This window comes from Lactuca serriola, chromosome 8, assembly GCF_051521515.1.
Source record: "Lactuca serriola cultivar US96UC23 chromosome 8, Lser_US96UC23_V15, whole genome shotgun sequence".
In the NCBI taxonomy this organism is placed as follows: domain Eukaryota; kingdom Viridiplantae; phylum Streptophyta; class Magnoliopsida; order Asterales; family Asteraceae; genus Lactuca; species Lactuca serriola.
Genome location: NC_136415.1, coordinates 273,676,691 through 273,698,296, shown reverse-complemented (window position 1 = coordinate 273,698,296; position 21,606 = coordinate 273,676,691). Strand labels below are relative to the sequence as shown.

Genomic DNA, 21,606 nt, shown 5'->3' with positions numbered 1-21,606 from the left:
GGACTCTTGTAAGCTATGACTTCAATCAAATACGGAACGGATGCCCTTGGTTTTGTACTTTTGACTTGATGAACTGCCTTTATCTCTTCTTCCATAAGCTTTTCCAGTTCTTCTAGTTCATTCTCTTCATTAATTGTGAACACCTCTTCTTTATCTTCTTGAAAGTCATCTTTTATCCCAAAGACTTCTTGTTCATATCCAACCCTCAAAGTGAGCTTAGACTCGCGGATATCAACAAGGGCTCCAACAGTGTTAAGCAATGGACGACCATGGATTATTGGAACATCTGGATCTTCTTTCATGTCCAAGACTACAAAGTCTATTGGAAAAACAAATTTTCCAATTTTCACCAAAATATCCTCCACGATGCCATGGGGTTGTGTTACCGAACGATTCGCCATGTGAATCTTCATTTTTGTAGCCTTCATCTTCTGAATCTCCAATTTTTGATTAAATGAAAAAGGCATTAGATTAATGCTAGCCCCAGAATCAGCTAAAGCATTAACCTTAATTTTATTCCCAAACTCACATGGAAGAGTGAGGCGTCCAGGATCCCCCATCTTTTCTGGTGTTTCTCCCAATACAGCTTTTGAAGTTTGTTCACTTAGAACCACTGTAGACTACTTCTTTAATTGCCTTCGAATGTCTATCGAGTCTTGCAGTAATTTCTGGTTCTCGGGAGCTTTGGATAAGGACTCGAAAAAGGGGGTATTAATTGGGATCCCCTTCACATGCTTTACAAACTCTAAATGCTCCTTCTCCAGTTGACTAAGTGCAGCTCGGGTGGGAAATGGTAAAGGTGGCTGATAAGCTGGAACGGGCTCAAAGGGTTTTTGATCAGGCATGCGCCACGTCGTGGTCAGAGGAGTGCCACGTCGTGGCGAGCCTGGTTCAACACTTTCTCCATTTTCGATCCTTGATTTCTTGGGCTGCTGTGGTTTTTCTTCCAATGCCTCCAGGAACTCAGAGATTGCATCTTCTTCAGTATCGATGGCCATTACGTGAGAATGGGTCTTTACTTCGGGATTCTTCGGGGACAATTTTTCGTGAACTAGAGTGGCTAGTTGACCAAATTGTACTTCAAGGTTTTGGATGGAGGCTTGCTGGTTCTTTAGCAAAGTTTGTTGTTCCAAAATGGCGGAATCAGTGGCATCGTGTCTCTTTTCCGAAGCCTCCATAAACTTCATCAAAATGGTCTCTACGTCAGGTTTCTTCTCGGCCGGTGGCTGCTCCTTTTGATAAAGGCCTCGACCTGTCTGCCTATATTTCTCTTCTTTTTGCTTCTTATACTCTTCATATGGTAGCCACTCCTTCTTCGGTTTCCTCCAGTCCTCATCAAACTTATCCCCGCTAGAGTAGCACACTTGAGCTTTTCTGTTCCCAAATTCATCTACATTGCAGTCCTTGGTCAAGTGTGGACCACTGCATCTCTCGCACCCCACTCTTATGGCATGTATCGACTGTTCCATTTGTGTTATCGATCCATGTTATTCAACATGGCCATGACAGCTGCAATTTCTTCAGTTTGGGCCCCTCCACCGCCTTTGATTCCATCTTGCCTTGGGTTGTGGTATTCGCGAGAGTGCTTCGCGAATTCTTCAATTAGCTCCTTGACCTCCCTTGAATTTTTCTTTGTCAACGGTCCTAGAGAATCAAGGAGTTGTCTTGTCATCACATTGACCCCATCATAAAAGATTGACATCTCTTGCTGCATATTTAGGTCATGTTGAGGGCAATTTATGAGCAAGCCCTTGTACCGCTCCCATGCTTCGTATAGTGACTCCCCTGTCTGTTTCTCAAAGTTGGCTATTGCCTTCTTGAGTTTGGCTATCTTGGATGGCGGGCAAAACTGGTCCAGGAATTTCTCACGCATTTGAGCCCAAGTGGTGATTGTACCCCGTGGGAGTGCTTTCAACCACTCCTTAGCAGCTCCTTTGAAGGTGATGGGAAGCATCCTAAGCAAGACTGTGTTTCTGCTGATATTTGGGACATTGAAGTAATCCGCATTGTCGTTGACTTCATCTAGATGCTTAAAAGCATCCTCATGATCTTTCCCGAAAAATGGGATGTCCTTCAGCATGGTCAATATGTGTCCCTTCAGCTCGAATGTGCCAGTGGTAGGTATTGCGGGTTGGACTAAACCGGGACCCATATCTTCTCGAATCCGCTTCTTGTAAGCTCCCATGGACATTTCTTCAATCGCTGCCATCTCGTTCCTTGGCTCGTTCTCGGGTTCGCTCGTGTGTTCTTCAAATTCTGGCTCGATATCGCTTTCAGACTCGGTCTGGACGGGTGTATGATCTAAATGCTCAAGATTGCTCTTGTGCTTCGCTGATGAACTTGACTCTCCTGTCTTCTTTCCCGACTTCCTAGAAAAAGCTGACTTCAATTCTTGCAAGGGCGTCTTTTTCTTGTGAAGTGTAGACTCGGGGTCTTCAAGTGGTGGCACCAAGTGTGTGTTTGAGCTTCTGGTCATGAACTCCTGCAACTTGCTAAACTAAAAATGTAAAACTAAACTAAAATAAGAAAAACTAACTTCAAACTAAAAAAATCTAGTTTTTAACTGTTCACGTCGTGGCCAGAGTAGTGCCACGTCGTGGACTCTGTGAATAACAGAAAAATTATTTTGCTGAAAAATTAACTTTTTGTGGGTTTTTACTCCCCAAGAAGGATCGATTAATTTAATGCAAATAAATGAGCTAAAAAGTAAGCCGTTCCCCGGCAACGGCGCCAAAAACTTGATGTGCACAAAAGTACTCACTAATTCTAATATTTATAACCTAACAAACTTAACTAACTATGCACTTATAGGCAGTGTACCTAGTCAGATTACAGTATAGCTTGGGTAAGTCGGGTGTTGATCACAGGGAACGGTGTTCTAATTAATTTACTTACTATTAAATTAACCTAATTTATTAACAAGTTTAAAAGGGTTTTTATCTGGTTTTACAAGATCAGATGAACTTAAATCGAATTCAATAAATAAAAACACACTCTTGTTTAATTTGAATCCACTTCTCCCTTATGGCTAGCTAATGATTACGGATTATTAAGTTGGTTTTTAGTTGTATTAGTAATTTAGTTCTAACTTACCAATAATTAACTAATTCATGTCAAACCATGTATGTTCACACATAATTAAACACATAACTAATTATGAATGTAAATATGCTATGTAAGATTTGTGTATAAACGCAATTATGATCACAATACACGTTCTCTAGCACAGCTAAGCTTTATTTAGTCTAATTACTAACTAAGATTGGTTAATCCTAGCTGTAACAATTCAATGTTCACTAAATTATTAGGTAAATAGGTTCATGCAGTTTAATGGTCACTAAGCTACACAGAACATGCAATCAAGCAATTAGATAAACAAATAATAGCATGCTAGGTTATACAAATCGAACACAAGCAATTTTTACCAGCTAAACTTAATCCATAAGCATATAACTATTCATAAGTTTAAAGCTTCATCTAGCTAAACAAGAGTAGCTAGATTCAGCTGCTCATCATAGCAACTAAACCAACACAGCTAAAAAATAATGAAAGACATGATCTTATTTAACTAAAATATAAACCTTTACTCCTTTTGGTGTTGAAAACCCTCTTCCTGAATCTTTCTTTCGCTCTTAATCGTCTCCTGGAACTCTTTTCTTCTCCCAAAAGCTTCTCCCTTTCGTAATAATCAGGAGGACTTATATAATCCTCAAAAACCCGCGCCACGTCGTGGCCAGATGTGCCACGTCGTGGGCTTCAAGCAATCCGTATCCTTCAAGGAAATCCTCCGCGTCGCGATGTCTATCTTCTGGAACACCCGTGCCACGTCGTGGGCTTCATCGCCACGTTGTGAATTAAGTGTTTATCGTGAATTTATTATTTTCTTGTCTTTCAAGACTCCCATGTTCCACATTTTGGCACTTTTGGTCCCTCTCTTCGAAAATCCTTTATATTGACTGAAAATAACAATTTAAAATTATAAGTATCATTATTCTAAACATATTACCAATTTATTAATAAAAATGTATTTAAATATTGCCTAAAAATAAGTATAAATATGGCAATATCACATGGCATCATGCATTTTGATAAACTAAAATCAGAGAAATAAAACTTATGGTTTATTAATATATTATAAGTTCTAATATATTAATAATAATATTATTTAATTAGTATTGATCAAGAATTAATCTAGAATTAATTAAGTGATCAAAAGGAGACTAATTAAATATATGGGTTGATTGTGTAAATCATCCATGCTTGTATAGTGGGCTAGATGCTCCATGGATTATCATGTTGGGCTAAGGTCCATAGGATGCTCCATGGGAGTTACAAACCCATGGGTCATGGAAATGAAGATTCATGTCACATTAGGGTTTACATGGTGTAACCCTAATTGTAACACACTATATAAAGGATATGAACTTCACCAAAATCGGTTACTAGATGCAAGATAGAGGGCATAGGCGATTCTAAGTGTGTGACATTTCTCTCAAGGTTTATTCCAAGTGCATTTGGTGTTGTGTGAGACATTTGAGGCGTCACACTTGGGGTGCTAGGCTCACAAGGTTTTCAAGGAATCAAAATCACTACAAGGTATGTTTTCTTACTATCTTTTATGATTAAAAGTTCCCTTGTATGCTAGATAGGTTAAGAACCTTGGAAAATCAATTTTGCATGTATCATAGATAAAACATAGATCCAAGGTTTCTAGGGTTGCATGTACACCATAAGATTGTTAGAATGATCAAAATCCATCAAGGCTGTCATCAACATGAATATCCGCATGGGGGTACCACTGCTGAATCATCCGCTAAGCACTTCCACAACTGAGAAACATGGAAAGTGCTTTGAATCTGGCTAAGCTCAGCGGGAAGATCTAATCGATACGCTACCCTGCCCACCTGGGCAACGACTTTGAAAGGGCCAATAAACTTAGGGCCCAACTTGCCCCACTTCCGAAACCTGATAACACCCTTCCAGGGTTACACCTTCAGGAGTACCATATCGCCCACCTAAAATTCTAAGTATGAACGCCGCTTGTCGGCGTAACTCTTTTGCCGATTTTGAGCAGTTTGGAGCCTGCTCCGGATCTGCTGGATCCGCTCTGTGGTCTTGAGTACTACCTCTGTACTCCCCATGACCCTCTGACCGACCTCACCCCAACAGATTGGGGTCCTACACTTCCTCCCATAGAGCATCTCGAAGGGAGGCCGGTCTACACTGGCATGGTAACTGTTGTTATACGAAAATTCCGCTAACGGAAGATACATATCCCAACTTCCACCGAAATCCAAAACACACACTCGAAGAATGTCCTCGAGAGTCTGTATCGTCCTCTCGCTTTGTCCATCTGTCTGAGGGTGGAAAGCGATGCTGAAGTGGAGACAAGTACCCATCTCCTCGTGAAACTACTTGCATAATTTGGAAGTGAAATGGACAACCGGGTCTGATACCACCGAGACAGGCACTCCATGTCGCGCCACTACTTCTCGTACATAAATCTCGACCAACTTCTCGGGCGATATGCTCTCCTGGATTGGGATAAAGTGAGTGCTCTTGGTCAACCGATCCACGGTGAACCATATCGAATCAACCCCACGTGCGGTCCTGGGAAGCTTAGTGATGAAATCCATAGTAATGTCCTCCCACTTCCACACGGGGATGTCTAACAGCTGCATCTTACTGTGAGCCTCTGGTGCTCGACTTTGACCTTCCTGCAGTTCAAGCACCTCTCCACATACCATGCTACGTCCCGCTTCATGCAGGGCCACCAATAATCGGGTCGAAGATATCTATACATCTTCGTTGCCCCGGGATGGATGGTGAAGCTCGACTTATAGGCCACATCCATCAAAACCTGCCATACTCTGCCCTAGTACGAAACCCAAACCCACCCATGCAGGGTCAACAACCCTCGAATGTCATAATCAAATGAGGCCACTCAGCCCATAATCCCCTCAAACTTCTGGCGCTCTTCCTTCAGGCCCTCAACCTGCGCCTCAATAATACGCTCCAACAGTGGAGTGATCACCATCATCCTCAAGAATAAATCTCTAATCGGAGCCACTACCGCCTTGCAACTCAGAGCGTCGACCACCATATTCGCCTTGCCCGGGTGGTAAAGGATCTCACAATCATAACCCTTTACCACATCTAACCACCGACGCTGCCTCATGTTCAAATTCGGCTGATCCATAAGGTACCTCAAACTCTTGTGTAACACCGTAAATTTTCAAACAAAAAATTCATTTAAAATCATATAATTCTCATAACACATTTCGCAAAATCTCATTTATTTAATTTACAAATCGCAACTCCATAATTGCTTGCTTAAAATCCAGGATACTCAAAACATAATTCTTTCACTGGTGTGTACAATCAAGCCGGTGCCTTCCCGTGATCTTGAGAAAACACATAACACATAAAACACATAACACATAACATGGTAAGCACGAAGCTTAGTGAGTTCCCTAAAATACCACACATATCCGATTAGCCACTCTAGGCTATAACACAGTAAAACCCTCCGGTCAATGTGTCTCAGTGGGACCCTCCAGTCCCAGAACTCGGGTGGACCCTCTGGTCCTAACTAGTAAGCACATAATAATACACATCATAAATCACATAGACATAATGCAAGATATCACAATATTTAGTATAACACTAAGACATCTCAGTCACATAAATGTACCACTCATGGTAAGTATAGTGAGAAGACTCACCTCACAAGGAAGCAAGCAAATAACCTCATACTCGAATCTCAAACTAGCCTCCGCCTAACACAAAGGATGAATATCTCTAATTAATACTCTTTTCACGACTCTAATAACCGAAGGGTATTCTTTCTCTCTCTAACTCTGGAAGTGGATAAAAGACCATTTTACCCCTACATGGTTTCCATTACTCATGTTTGACCAAACCCTAAGTCAACAGAAGTCAAACTCGAGTCCACTCGTTTCCTCAGAAGTCTCATGAAGGTCCAACTTAGCTCATCAAGTTGACAACTAACTTGCCGAGTTATCACATGATCAAGCTCATCGGGACAAACCCTCACCGACTTGTCGAGTCGGCTCATCGACTCAGGGAGTCCATTCAAACTCATTTCTCATTCAGACGATTCAAAGTAGATCTACCACTCCAAACACTAGATCTAGCATCTCAAAACTCAGTTTTCACATAAAGCTTCGATCTTTACATCCATGTATGGTAGTTTTGCTCCAACATACCAAAACATGCTCTCACAAGGTGTTAAGCACAATAACCCTCATGTGGATGAATAAAGTTGGGACCTTTGGACTCTAGGGACCTCAGAAGGTCGAGATCTGAGGTCTAAACCCCATGATAGCTCTATATGCTCGAAGTCCCAACAAAAGGTGGAAGAAACCCTAATCTTCCATAATAATGAGATCAAGGCAAATAAATGAGAAATGTGCAAGCTTTTACCTCCCACTGAAGCCCTTGCATGAAGATGCACTAGATCCAACCGATTCTCTTTCTTCCTTGTTGGGTAAATTTCTATCCTCCTCAAATGAGGCACTAATTTACTCCAAGTTTAGCTTCTAAGACTCTCATAGCTCACTACAAACGTTTAGGGTTTCACATAGAAGGGTAGACAGCTGGTGAGGCAGAAATGGGGGCATAAGTTCCCTTATATAGGCCCCAACCCCGAGAAATTAGGGTTTCTCTGCCCAACACCTACTCGGCGAGTCGGATCTCTGACTCTTCGAGTCCATTCATTAATCCCACATGGACAACTCGACTCTACTCAACGATTTGGACTCACAACTCGTCGAGTCACTCCATAAACCTCAAAATTTAAACACACAATAATATACCTGAACGTCGGATGTTACATCTTGTGGTCTGTTTAAATGGTACGAAGTCATCTGAACCCTTTGGCAGAGTGAGAATCGGTGCCTCGCACAATCGCTACCTGAGCATCTCAAAGCTGCCTGCTGCTCAGGTCCCTAACGAAAAACCAACGACTTCTTGGTCAGTCGGGTTAATGAAATTGCAATCTTGGAGAAGTCATGTATAAATCTCCTGTAATACCCTGCTAGACCCAGGAAACTCCAAATCTTAGTTGGAGACCTTGGAATCTCCCACTGCATCACGACCTCTATCTTGGCCGGATTGACCAGAATACCCTTCTGGTTGACGAGATGCCCAAGGAATTGCACCTCGTGCAAACATAACTCACACTTAGAGAACTTCGCAAAAAGTCTCTCTCTCTCTCTCTCTCATCAGTGTCTCCAACACCTCTCTTAGGTGCTCCTCGTGCTGCTCTTGAGTATTGGAGTAAACCAAGATGTCATCAATGAAGACTATTACAGACCGATCCAACATTGGTCTGCACACACGGTTCATGAGCTCTATGAACGCGGCTGGAGCATTGGTGAGCCCAAACGGCATCACCACAAACTCATAATAATCATAGCGAGTCCTAAAGGCTGTCTTCTGCACATCATCATCCCTGAATCGCATCTGGTGATACCCTGACCGCAGATCAATCTTGGAGAACCAAGATGCTCCCTGAAGCTGATCAAACAAATTATCTATCCTCAGAAGTGGGTAACAGTTCTTCACTGTTACCTTGTTCAGCTCCCGATAGTCTATGCACATGCGATGTGACCCGTCCTTCTTCTTCACAAACAGGATTGAGGCTCCCCATGGTGGACTGTTCGGCTTGATAAAACCCTTGTCCAACAGCTCTTGCAGCTGCGTAGATAACTCCTACATATCGGGAGGAGCTAACCGATATGATGCCTTGACTATCGGCCTGATAAAACCCTAAAAGATATTTTTTTTACATCATCTTTCATCACATGTTATATTTATACATGAATAAAACATGTATTAGTGCTAGTTATATAATATATTCATATATGAATAAATCATGTATAAATCTTTTGTTACGGTTTATTTGTTATTTATATATGAATAAATAATATGTAAATAAAAGACGAAGTATTTTGAAAATTTAAACTATTTATTCGAATAACAAAATAAACTATAACAAAATTTTAATAAACATATTATTCATATATGAATATAACTTTAGAGTAAACCTAATACACGTTTTATTCATACATGAATATAACATTTGACGAGAGCATATGTAAACTATAAAAAATTTATTACATGTTATATTCTTATATAAATGATACTTAAATTGTAAAAAAAATTAAACATATTTTTTATTCATAAGTGAATAACGAGAACTGAAACTTAAAAAAAATTTGTTATTTTATCTTAAAATTATATCAATATTGATGCTATTTACAAAGAATAAAAAATTATAAATTTTAATATATTTAAAATCATTTTTCGACGAAATTAACTCATTAAAAATTAAAAACATGAAAAAAAACAGTGTTTTTTTTTGTATATATGAAGATAACGATTAAATAGTTTAAGGAAATAAGTTTTGTTTCAAAATATATGCGTATTTTTTTTCTCTTTCCGTAATAAATGATGAGTTGTGAATAATTCCCAAATTTTCAACTTTTTTGTATTTTTTTATTTTTTTCAATTGAACTTACTTTTATATATATATATATATATATATATATATATATATATATATATATATATATATATATATATATATATATATATATAAAAGTTTTAGCAAATTTTGATGTATATAGATGCATGAATAATAAAAATATATCGAATTATATATGAAGTACTTAATTTTGAGAACATATATCATCCTTTATTCATTTAGTTTTTGGGATGCTTATACTATAGAAAAACATGTAACTGAATATATTTAGACATCACGATCAATTTTGCATTCACGTGGCATTGTGGGAAGACGTTTGCGATCAGTACAGTAGTTGTAAATGGTGAATTTTCTCCGAACCCAACGGAGACGACGCCACTGATAATCATCAAGATCTTGATATTCCTTTTGGTCCCACCAGTGTTTGCCTCGGGTTGCGCAGAACTTGGCATCCACCGAGGATTGACAACCATCAATATGGAAGTTCTTATAGTCAGCCACGAATGGGCCTTTAGTCCAGTCAGTTTTCTCCAGTCCACCTCTCGTTGCCCAATCATCTGCATTCCATAGGCTTGAATATATCTTCATAGGTTGATTGAAAGGGAATCTGACTCCCAGTTTTTTACTATTCTTGAACACCCTAATCGGAACGTCATCAACAAAAAACCTGATGCATGCAGCAATAAAATCAATTATAGGGTCTAGCTATGTAACAACGTTTTACAAATGTTATCAACGTGTACTACTTACACTATCTGATGGAGATTCCACAAGACTGAATAAGAGTGAAAAGCTTTGGTAGGATCAAACCATAGATAGATACGTTGTTCCCTGTTTCCCTCACCCCCTGTGAATACATTTGTTTGTAGGATGTAAGGCTCCCCTGTCCTGTTCCCTAAGAACTCAAAGTCTATCTCATCATGCTCCGAGTTTTGTGATGACAACTGCAAATTCCAATCCATCCTCCCATTATATATATATATATATGGAGAGAGAGAGAGAGAGAGAGAGAGAGAGAGAGAGAGAGAGAGAGAGAGAGAGAGAGAGAGAGAGAGAGAGAGAGAGAGAGAGAGAGAGACATAAAAGGCAGTGACAGTGCCAGCGGAATCTCCAGGAACCATTTTTATTTGCATATTAAAGTGGCCGAAGAGGTAGGAACCCTTGGATTGAAAGCCAGTCCCAGTGTAGTTATCAAGTGTGAGCTGGATGTTAGAACCACCATTGAAGTACTTAATGTGGTCGAATGCCCAGGTGGGAATATAGTTCCTTCCGAAGGGCACTGCTACTGGCTTCTTTGGCGCTGCTCCTGTTGCACCACCAATGAGATATACTAATACAACTACCATCACAAAAACATGTCTCCACACATCTCCCCATCTTTTTTGACCCATTCCTTCTACTTCCTATATGTGTTCCCCTGTAAGAAATAATTAAAGAAAAAAGCTCTCCTTCTTGTCTTGTTTTCTCTTGTTTCTTCTTTGATTTTGGACTACAACCTCTTATTAAATACTTCCAACGATTGGCTACTTACCGCAATCAGGCCTCTTTCTAGGGTCAACTCGCACTTCATAACTAATAAAATAAGGATAATTTAATTTTAAAATGTCTTTTATAAATTTAATGTGTCAAATTGAATCAACTAAACTAGAACTCGCAGGATGAAGAGTATCATTTAACCATCATTCCGTCGTGCTGTCCATGTGAATATGCGCTCTTATTTGTTTACGTAATTTGGAATAAAAGATATTGATGGACACATGGCTGGATGGGCACAAGCCAACGCATGTTGTGCTTACTATACCGAGCATCATCATGTGATCTTAATTGAAGATTAGTTATCCTGCACAGATTGTAAACATGCAGAGCTTGCTTTGTTTGTTTAAGTAACTTTTTAGCAATAGATTAATAAATCGTGCAACTTTCATTTATCTACACATGCATACTGTCTAAGGATCTCAGACAGGCAGACTCTCATTGGTGATGATATGAAATAACATTTTATATTATCTCATAAAACTTGTCAAACACAGCAAATTGCAAATAATCTATTTAATCTTTTCTCTATTAAAGTTATATATATATATATATATATATATATATATATATATATATATATATATATATATGGAAAAGTGAATATACCCTTAAGGTATATATGCTTAGGTACCCAAACTCATAGTAATACGTCTATTTGTTTGATATATTCATTATAATATTGTTAAACTTCAATCCTTAACTTGATTTATATTCAATATTTTTAAATTTTTACTATTATCTTCTTTTTACATCACATCTTTTTGTCGAACACTTACTAGACTATATATATTATTGTTGAAAATGACAATTATATAAGAGGAAGATAAAAATGAAATTTATAAAAATGTTTGAAGTAATTCAATTTAGAAGTTGAATTATAAGAATATTGGACAATTACAATGTCTATATATGATACAAAACGATGTAGTATGGTGAGTTTGGGTACCTAAGCTTATATACCCTTAAGGGTATATTCACTTTTCCCATATATATATATATATATATATATATATATATATATATATATATATATATATATATATATATATTAGTAGTGGCGGAGGCAGAATGAAAGTAAGGGTATCCTAAGTTTTTTTTGGGTAGCCTAATTTTTTTTTCCAGGGTACTTGGGTTTCTTCAGTTCGGTTTTGGTTTTAAACCGAAACCTTAATCGAATTGTTAGCTAACCTCAAGTCTTGATATATAAACATGAAGTTGAAATATATTTTGATACCGCTACAAGAAAAGAGGGTAATAGCGGCGACAAAAGTCGCCGGTAAAGACTATCACAATTGCCAGTAAAGGTAATAGCAGCGACACGTCGCCGGTAAAAAGTCGTTGTTACTGCCCCGTCGCTATTGATCAAAATGTCGCCGGTAATAACACTTGTCGCCGCTAATAATCTTTGTCGCTGGTAAATCATCCTGTCACCGGTAATATCGGATTAGCTACCAAATAGTGTAACGACATTATATATAATTAAGTTCATACCAAAATGTCACACCCCCGAACCAGGACGGCGAAAACGTCCGAGGGCGGATGACGTCATTTTATAGTATCATAACAGTTGAATATAAATGAAACATAGCAACCCAAGCAGCATACATTGAGAACACAAACTTACATAAATGTCAACAATGAATGCTGGTGAGTTCATAAACATATTTGTATGAAAAGATTTGTAACTGCTTTGTTTAAAAATGGTTTGTATATCTCCAGAAAATCCAATATTTTCTATAAAAATGAATTGTAAGTCTTACACCAAAGACTAAAAACATATGTATGCATGACCTTTGTTTCTTTTACTTGTAATTGTAAAATGTATGTTCCCAGAAAATCCAATATTTTATGATGTTTGAGAAACTGTAGTCTTAAAAACCCTAAGACTAGAAATGTAACCAATAGTGTACTGAAAAGTAGTATGCAATTTTATATCTTGATAAAAACGGTGAAATGTAAGCTTTTCATAAATCAAGATAGTATTGTTAATCCCCAACTGAGTTATTATAACCATGCTTAATGTGACTGTTATGCCTGCATGACGTTTTTCAGGCGTCGGAATCAGTAAGATATTTGTCACCCTAGACTGGCCCGTCTAGCTGTAGCAAACAGCTCAGGTGTGAGATTGTCAATCCCGTATAGATCTGTACACAACTATCTCGCTCTCCCTCTAGGATACTCTGATTATAATGTCAGACTTAAAGTGTACGCTAGGTAGGTACGGTGAAGTGAATGTCTTACTAAAGCATTAACAGATTTGTAAAAGGTATAGACCTGAACTATTTGCATATTGAACATTTTTTATAGACAGTTTTGTAAAAATCACCATAAATAGTAGAAAAATCATATGAATGCGTGCAAGTAGTCTTTTAAAAAGGTATAGACCTGAACTATTTGCATATTGAACATTTTTGAAATATATGAAATTTAAGTAGGGCAAAATAGTCGTTAAACAGACCCCAACTTTTCTGTAGAAAGCTGATTTTTAAGCTTAGATATGTTTTAGTGACATATCGTGTATTTTTAGTTTGCAAAGCCTTTAGATCATCCAAATAAGATTTGTTTGTTTGTATCCCCCCTCCCAAAAAAAAACTTAGAAAAACTCGAAAATGAAGGGGTATGAACTCACCTTGGTTGTTTTCATGGGTTGTAGGAAGGAGGATGATGAAGATGTCGAGCCTAGGATGAAGGTGATAAACTTTGAAAGGTTTGTTGGAAAGGTTGGTGTTCTAGGGATTTAACACATGAAAAATGTGGGTAAATATGGTGAAATCTACATAAAATCACATAGAAAAGCTAGAATTTCATGAAAGAACTTACCTAGAGCTCGAAAATTTGAAGATGATGAAAAATCATTGGAGCCTCTAGCTTGTTTTCGAGTGAGAGATAGAGAAGTGGAAGAAACTTAGTCTTTTGTGTGTGGGAAAAGGGCCTTTCGGCCATGGTATATATAGGGGAAAAAAATTGAATCATGGATGTTTGGAGGGTTTAAGGGTGTGTAGTGTGGATGCATATAGGATAATGAAGTGTAAAGTGCCTTTCATAGAAGTATGGTGTACAAAGGTGTGCATGGTATGGTTATTTGGTGGTTAAACAGAAGTAAAGCATTGAGGTGGCATGAGTAGGGTCAACTCTTGGGTCTTGCACCCAAAACTGATTTCATTAGCCCAAGAGAGGGGTTTTCGGTTCTAGGGTGGCCGAAAACACCCTCCATCCTCAAAGGGTTTTCGGTTTTTGGGATGGGTATGGATTCCCGGGTTTGGCATGGCCCAATAAAAGGGTTTTTGGCCTAGGGTTATTTGGGCCGATAGCTTTTAAGCCAAGGTCCATTTTTGATTTATGTGTGATGCATTTGACCTATTTGGTCTTCTAAAGGTTTTTTTTATGAAAATGGATATATATATATATATATATATATATATATATATATATATATATATATATATATATATATATATATATAATGCAATAAGGTTACATAGAGAAATTGTTTGTACATGAATAAAATCTCGACCCTAAATTTGTTAGTTGTGACACAAAATAAACAACCAAAGTTTTATAATTATAACAAACAAGTACCAAAGTGTCACGACAAGTCTAACATACAAAACACAAACTAATTATCCGGCAAACCATTACCTTCGCTCCCGTCGTTTCCTCATTGATCTTTTCCCGATTGAAAAAACGCGTAAATCTCACCCCTACATGTTGGGTCGTTGAGCATTGTCCGATGACTTTCTAACTACATATTAAATAACAACATATATAAACTTATAAGTTATATTATCAAACCAAATCAACATACATTTATTTATGCCAAAGTACATTGGTATTCTTAAACTAGGGATAAAAACGAAAGTAAATTGCTATTTCTTGAAATTAAAACATACACACGATTATAAACACGATTACCAAATCAACATGCATTTATTGATGCCAAAGTACATTGCTATTTTTGAACTAGGGACAGAAAACCAAAGTACATTACTATTTCTTGCACTTGGGACAAAAAACCAATTCCCAAAGATTTTAGCAAATAATCACCACAAACCTTAATTACCAAATCAACATATACTTATTGAAATTAAATAGTCTTGTTTTACCTGTGATAACTGTATTGACTGTGGTGGTGGCTGCTATGTATGTGCAAACTACAGGATAACAAAAGGTTTTCGGTTGATGCCGCTAACATGGCCACTTTGTTCACCCAATACTCTCTTGAAAGTAGCTCTTTCTTGAGCAGGTGTTAACTCTCTTTCACATTCTGGCCCTTACGTTTGTTCTAAGAGCTCTTCCACTAATCAATTCTGTGTTTTCCAAAAGTGATTACAATTAAGTAGAAATAAATACTTAATTATATGATAAAACTATAATTAAATACTTACATATTGTTGTTCTGTCTTGACACTAACAAATACACCATTCCTATCGATATGAGCCTTGCGAAACGTTTCCACTATCTTTAGATTATGTTTAACATTAAAAATTAGATTATATTTTAAATAAATAATTACAAATATCATACGTTACCTTCTATAGCAAGTACTGCTATACGAACCAGACCCCCTACGGTTCACGATTTTTTATTCCTTTCTAAAGCAGCTCTGTGTTCAGCCGTTTGAAAATACTCAACTGCTTTCCTCCAATTATTGACCTCCATATCATGTGAGGGCTTGGCTAATGTTCTCGGGATATCCTCATACCCTCCAAATTCCAAAAAATATTCTTTTGCATTAGCTTTACTGTCTCGATAACCTTTTAACAAAGCACCTTCAAAACTCTATAATAGCATAGCAACGTCTGGATCCTGGGACATCCCATCCAAATCAAACTTTGTCTACAAAAAAAGGTTAGCCAAGTAAAAACTAGTCATAATTAACCATATAAATATTCTTATATAAATAATTTACCCCTAAATGATGTTTTACTGTATCCTTTATCACAGGGGAAACTTTTTTCCAAGTCCATTTATCAAAAGGAAGCATCTACCACATTATTTTCCCAACTTCGCGTGAAAACATGTCCTTTAGCTTTCCTACAGGATCATATGTCATATCCCTATCGTAGTCCATGTCAATAGGTTTGCCCTTATTCCGTAAGAGCTCTTTCGAGCTTAATGTTTTTCGCTTTTCCTCAGACTATCCTATGTGGCACAACTACAAATATAATTAAAAATTATTAGAAATGGTGTTTTATATTAACTGAAAAAAATAGTAAATAAAAATTCATAATAAGACTTACCATCCTGCTCATGATGACCAACACTTCTGCCGTCTGGGAAAGGTTGCTCCTTAGCTCCATCACCGCCATGTCCACGACCCATAACAGTAGCCATGGTGTACAAAAACAAGATCCATATCGACACCATTTCTTGGTGAAATTATAAGATATACCGATACAATTTCTATTACAAATACGCATAAACTAGGAATCCAAATAAAGTTTCAATTATACATTATACTTTACATGAACAAATGAATTATAGCATCCTACTTTTTATTCTTTAATTATTCCATTAAGTGACATTACAATTTATAGCATCCTACTATTACAAATATGTCCATCATACCTATATATATATATATATATATATATATATATATATAAATACACATATGCATACATTATACATACATAAATTTTTGATTGTATATAAATACACATATATTCATCATACATATACACATATATACAATACATACATATACACATATGTATACATTTATACACACATACATGATTGCGTACCAAATATACATAAACATAAACAAAATGTACTTATCAACAATAAACTTTTGGATTAAAGAATTTTGCATACAAAATACGGTATGTTTGCATACTAACAAATTTATGCAATAATCTTTAGATTTCTTATTATAATCTTGAATATGACCAAAATAATTCTATAATTATTTTAGCTCATAAAAGTTTTCATACCATCTGATTTAGCTCAATTTCCATCTGTTTGCATACCAAATACCATCTATTTGCATACTAAAGAGAATCACTAACCTGAAAATGAAATCACAAGCACCTATGGTGGTGTTTTTGCCGGAAAAATCTGCAATGGCGGTGGCCTCGCTAGAGCAACAACAACAATGGCTATTTGTGGATTTCTGGATCACAAAAAAATATTATACAGTGGACACACTTCAAATGAGAAAAACCAATATGAGGGACGATAAATTACTTACCATCGACGGTTTTGTGGTCACAGGGTCGCCGATAACACACCTAATCGCCAGTAAACACCTCAAAATCCCCGGTATAAAAACCTCGGTGGTGCTCCTGTCAATCAGAGGTGGTAATCGGCAGGTGAACGAACTTAAGCTTTCCAAAGTTTCGAAGTGGAGTCGTAATCGATGGAGAAGAGAAGTGGGAGTGATAGTGAGAAAGCACAACGTCGACAGATGGATGAAGTTGACTTAAGCTATTACCGACGACGGTAATAGCGGCGACAGGGAGCAATAGTGGCGATACTCGATGGTAAATTGAGGGAAGTTTTGTGGTTAACATTTTTAGGATATTAGCGGCGACGGTGTCACCATTATTTCTATCGCCGGTAATAATGTTGTACGATGTGCATCACTTAGCCGTTGGATTGGAATTAAAATCGACGACTGTGGTGAAGCCTGGACATTTGACATGGATCGAGGTTTTTTTCACTAAAAATAAAATGACATTTAGTGGCACAGAAAAAGTGCCACTAAAAACCCTCTCGACAATCAGCGACACAAAAAAAAGTACCACTAAAAACACTGCCACTAAAGGCCTTTAGTGGCACTTTTTGGTTGTGTCGCTGCAACCTTATTGAGTTTTAGTGACACTTTTCTACTATGTCACTAAATCACTTGTTGGGTTTAGTGGCATTATTTTTATGCCACTATTTAACTGTTAAAATAAATATATTTTTCATATTTTTAATGGCACTTTTTTTTACAGAAAAGAATTATATTAATATATTTAGGCCAATTTTTTGAAGTTTAAATGGAAAATAAAATAATAATATGACAATTAAGGTAATAAATGGTAAACATAATATAACTACTTCAATTCAAACTTTTCTAACAGCAATAGTTTCAATATTTAAAGCACAAATCTCTTCAAAAAGATATAATAAGTCTAAATACTGTGCTAATACTAAAAATATAATACTATTGAACTAAGTAATTGTAAGGGAAGAAAAACAAAATTTGATTGACCTCTAAAATAATGTAAATACATAAATTGTACAAGCCTTGATTGACCTCGCAAATAATGCAACTACTTAAATTGAGTAAGCCTTGGAGTTATACTCATAATGTAATGTATTTGCCTTGGTAAAATTAACCAAACCATTCACTCTTGGTCTAGATAATAGTATAACACCTGCAAGGAGATAAAATTACATTTTTAACCTTAAAGAGATATGGTGAAAAAAGTAAGTATTGCATTAACATATTAACATATATTAACAAGTGGAACTTCATTTTCTCAAGTGTTCCATGTTTTATTAAAAAAACAACATTTATACACATATTTGTTAAGGTCTATGTTGTACCTTCTTGTTCAAGTTCTTTAGCAAGCTCATGCAACCCTCCATTACACAAGTCCTTGTGCACAAATAATGTTTCCTAAAAAAAAGCAGATTTTAATAGAAAAGTTAATATAAAAGTATATAAACTTCTAAAAATAAGTAAAAATATGAATTGTAGTTAAATTTACCAAATATATTACCTTGTATTTCACGGTTTTCTCCTTTACATAAGATCTCCTTACCAAAAGCCCAAAGTTTACAAATTAGATAAAAAAAAACAATATAAATTTAACAAATTGGATAAAAAGTAGCTTGAAGATGATTTTTTTTACTATATGCGAGTTCAATAACAAAGTGAGAATCGTCTGGACCATACCCAAGAAATGCATTGGTGTGTCTTTCTTTCATCTATATGCATTTTGTATAGAATCTACATCTACATAATACATTTCAATTAATGTTAGAACCTAGAGAAAAAAAAGAGCTTCAAGAATTTTATTATAATATAATTAAGAAAAAAAAAGAGCTTCAAGAATTTTATTATAATATAATTAAGAAGTTACTTTATTGTTTTGTCCAAATCACCAATGCAATAAAAAATTTGAAGTAATTTTTTCTGATCACTTTTAACCCACTCTAAGGAGTTTTCTTTTGTGGTTGTAGTGCTTTATTGGGCCACGCTTACAAGTTTTTTGATCTTGCTTGTTGTTTCCTTCTTATCTAAAGATCTTAAAGCTGTTGAGAACAAATTGTTGCGATTGTGATCCCATGGGAATTAAAAAAACATAAAAAATTAAGATAAGAAGTTGTTAATGGAGCATCCGACAAGAACCATACAACGCCACAAAGTTGATTTATACTACTAGGATAACAATTTAAACTATTAAAGCATAAGAGAAAGGATGAAATACATATAAAAAGGGTTACAACTTGTTTAGGCTCGAATCCTAGTCATTTTCATATGCATTTAGTACTAATAAGACTTTTTTGGATTCAAGCTTGTTTACGCATGAATTCTCAAGGCTAGTTGAAAAAGCTCTAACACAACTATAAGCTTAAATTTGTAATTCTCAATCTTCTCAAAGTTTTGCAAATTTGAAGTCGGATATATTGTACTCAAATTAAATAAAACGAGAAAAACCACATTAATGCTCAAAAACCCATCAATTAGGTAGTAGAAAGTAAAGCTAATTAAGCAAATTCGATAAGTAACAATGAGATATAAAATAAAAACCATATCAAATATCCATCGACAAACACGAATATTAAAGGCTTAAATTTAACAAAAACTAAACCTATTATATCCATATCAGTGGAATAAAAGTGAAGGCAATTGAATACAAAGATTAGATTCGAATACTTTAAAAATATAATAAAATATTAGGTTAAACTTAATTTATACTTAAGATGAGGACATGATTTAGCTTGCAAATGAGAAAGGTCGAGATAAGCAAGAAGCAAGAGATAATGTTGTCTAACTGCTACAAAACGCATCTATTTCTAAAAGGAATGAGTTAATGAACAAGTAGAAATACAATACCTTTCTATGATTTGTTTTCCACCAAACGAGATAAAAGTTTCGTAAATTCGTAGCCATCGTGAAGCGTGCGACGGTATAATGCAGGGTTGCATCGTTGGTCCCGGGAAGTTGTGTAGTTCTGATCGTAAACTTGTATCACAACCATGAATCTTGTGTTTGATTGATGATAAGTTTGTACCGGTACGATGGGATTGCATCGTTTAATTAGGGTCATCATATGTAAGGATTGGAGAGTGGTACAATAACACTCAAGGCAAACGTATATAGGGGTATGAAAGGTTAAAGCATAAAACTTTTAATATTTGGGGAATCGGGAGGGAGTTAGAGGCGCGAGATGATATTTTTTTGAATTTTCAATGAAACAGTGGCAAAAATAAACATGTGCCACTAAAACCATAATATAATGGCACTAAATAAAAATTCTACTAAATATAATTTTATTTGTAGTGTTTTATCAATACCAGCGACATTATTTGTGGCGACAAAGGCATTACCGACGACATATTTAAAATGTCGCCAATAATGCCTTTGTTGTCGCTAATACCGTCGCCAATATTAAACGCATTTCTTGTAGTGTACTTGAAGCTATGTGAGATTCAAAATAGATATCAAATGAAGCGTGATGATAACATCTATATCTATCTATATATACTTACAAAAGAGACATTTTTATTTATACCACATACATTTGAAACCTTCATGACTTTTAAATTTCTTTTTAATAATCATTATAAATTGGTTAACAATGTTAAACTAATATAAAAACTAAATTCTAATCATTAGTTAACTAAACTACAATATTAAAATAGCATATTTTATTTTTATTTATAAAATTATGAGTCTAACGTTTTAACATATTATAGTTAACTTATTAGTTTAATTATGTTATCGTATGTGCACAATTGTCATTTTAAAGTTACAACTATTATATAATTTATGATTTTTTGCAAAAGCGTTAAATTATTAATTTCAAATATAATAATAAATGATTAACGTGAATCAAAATTTCAGTTAAACTTGAAAAAAATTGAGACTATTTTATAAAAAATTATAAGTTATAAATTATAGTGTTAAACCTAAATTATAATCCTAAATTTACAAAAAAAATATTAAACTATTTTTTATAATCATTAAGAAATTTCAAATAATTAGCTTCAAAATAACTTACAATATGAATAGTTATAAGTAATATTATATAAAAAAATTATAATTTTATCTTTAAAAACAAAAACAATGTTTGTTGTTTTAAATAATTACAATCAACGAAACTAACAATATTCATCAAATACATTTTAAAAAAGTTAAATTTCTGAAACTAAATTAAAATAATTAAGAATTTCAAATACGTTATTTTAAATAACTTACAACAACAATAGTTAAAAGTAATATTATATACAAAAATTATATTGTTACCTATGTTTGATGTATTAAATAATTACAATGATAGAAATTAAAATGTTAAGCAAATAAAATTTTTAAAACTAATTAATCATAACAACAACT

The 21,606-nt window shown here is 35.5% G+C and overlaps 1 protein-coding gene and 1 non-coding gene across 2 annotated transcripts; one reads left to right on the top strand and one right to left on the bottom strand.

Annotated features, from left to right (window-relative positions):
- The first annotated feature begins 1,718 nt into the window (after nt 1–1,718).
- On the top strand, nt 1,719–1,825 carry LOC145071523 (small nucleolar RNA R71). Its single transcript, XR_013690533.1, has one exon. It is a non-coding gene; the product is annotated as a small nucleolar RNA R71 (small nucleolar RNA).
- Nucleotides 1,826–9,662: 7,837 nt separating this feature from the next.
- Nucleotides 9,663–10,995, bottom strand: LOC145069317 (xyloglucan endotransglucosylase protein 2-like). The gene is made up of 3 exons (XM_079016251.1): nt 10,591–10,995; nt 10,262–10,455; nt 9,663–10,178 (listed from the first exon to the last, which is right to left on the bottom strand). Exons 1-3 carry the CDS (start codon nt 10,900–10,902, stop codon nt 9,779–9,781), a joined length of 906 nt encoding a protein of 301 aa, XP_078872377.1. The 5' UTR covers nt 10,903–10,995; the 3' UTR covers nt 9,663–9,778.
- Between the last annotated feature and the right edge of the window lie 10,611 nt (nt 10,996–21,606).

Coding starts and splice junctions, on each gene's coding strand:
- LOC145069317 (XM_079016251.1), bottom strand. CDS start 10,902: ATGGGTCAAAAAAGATGGGGAGATGTGTGGAGACATGTTTTTGTGATG. Junction 10,456..10,590: donor GCACTGTCACTGCCTTTTAT/GTCTCTCTCTCT, acceptor TGGAATTTGCAG/TTGTCATCACAAAACTCGGA. Junction 10,179..10,261: donor TGGAATCTCCATCAGATAGT/GTAAGTAGTACA, acceptor TGCATGCATCAG/GTTTTTTGTTGATGACGTTC.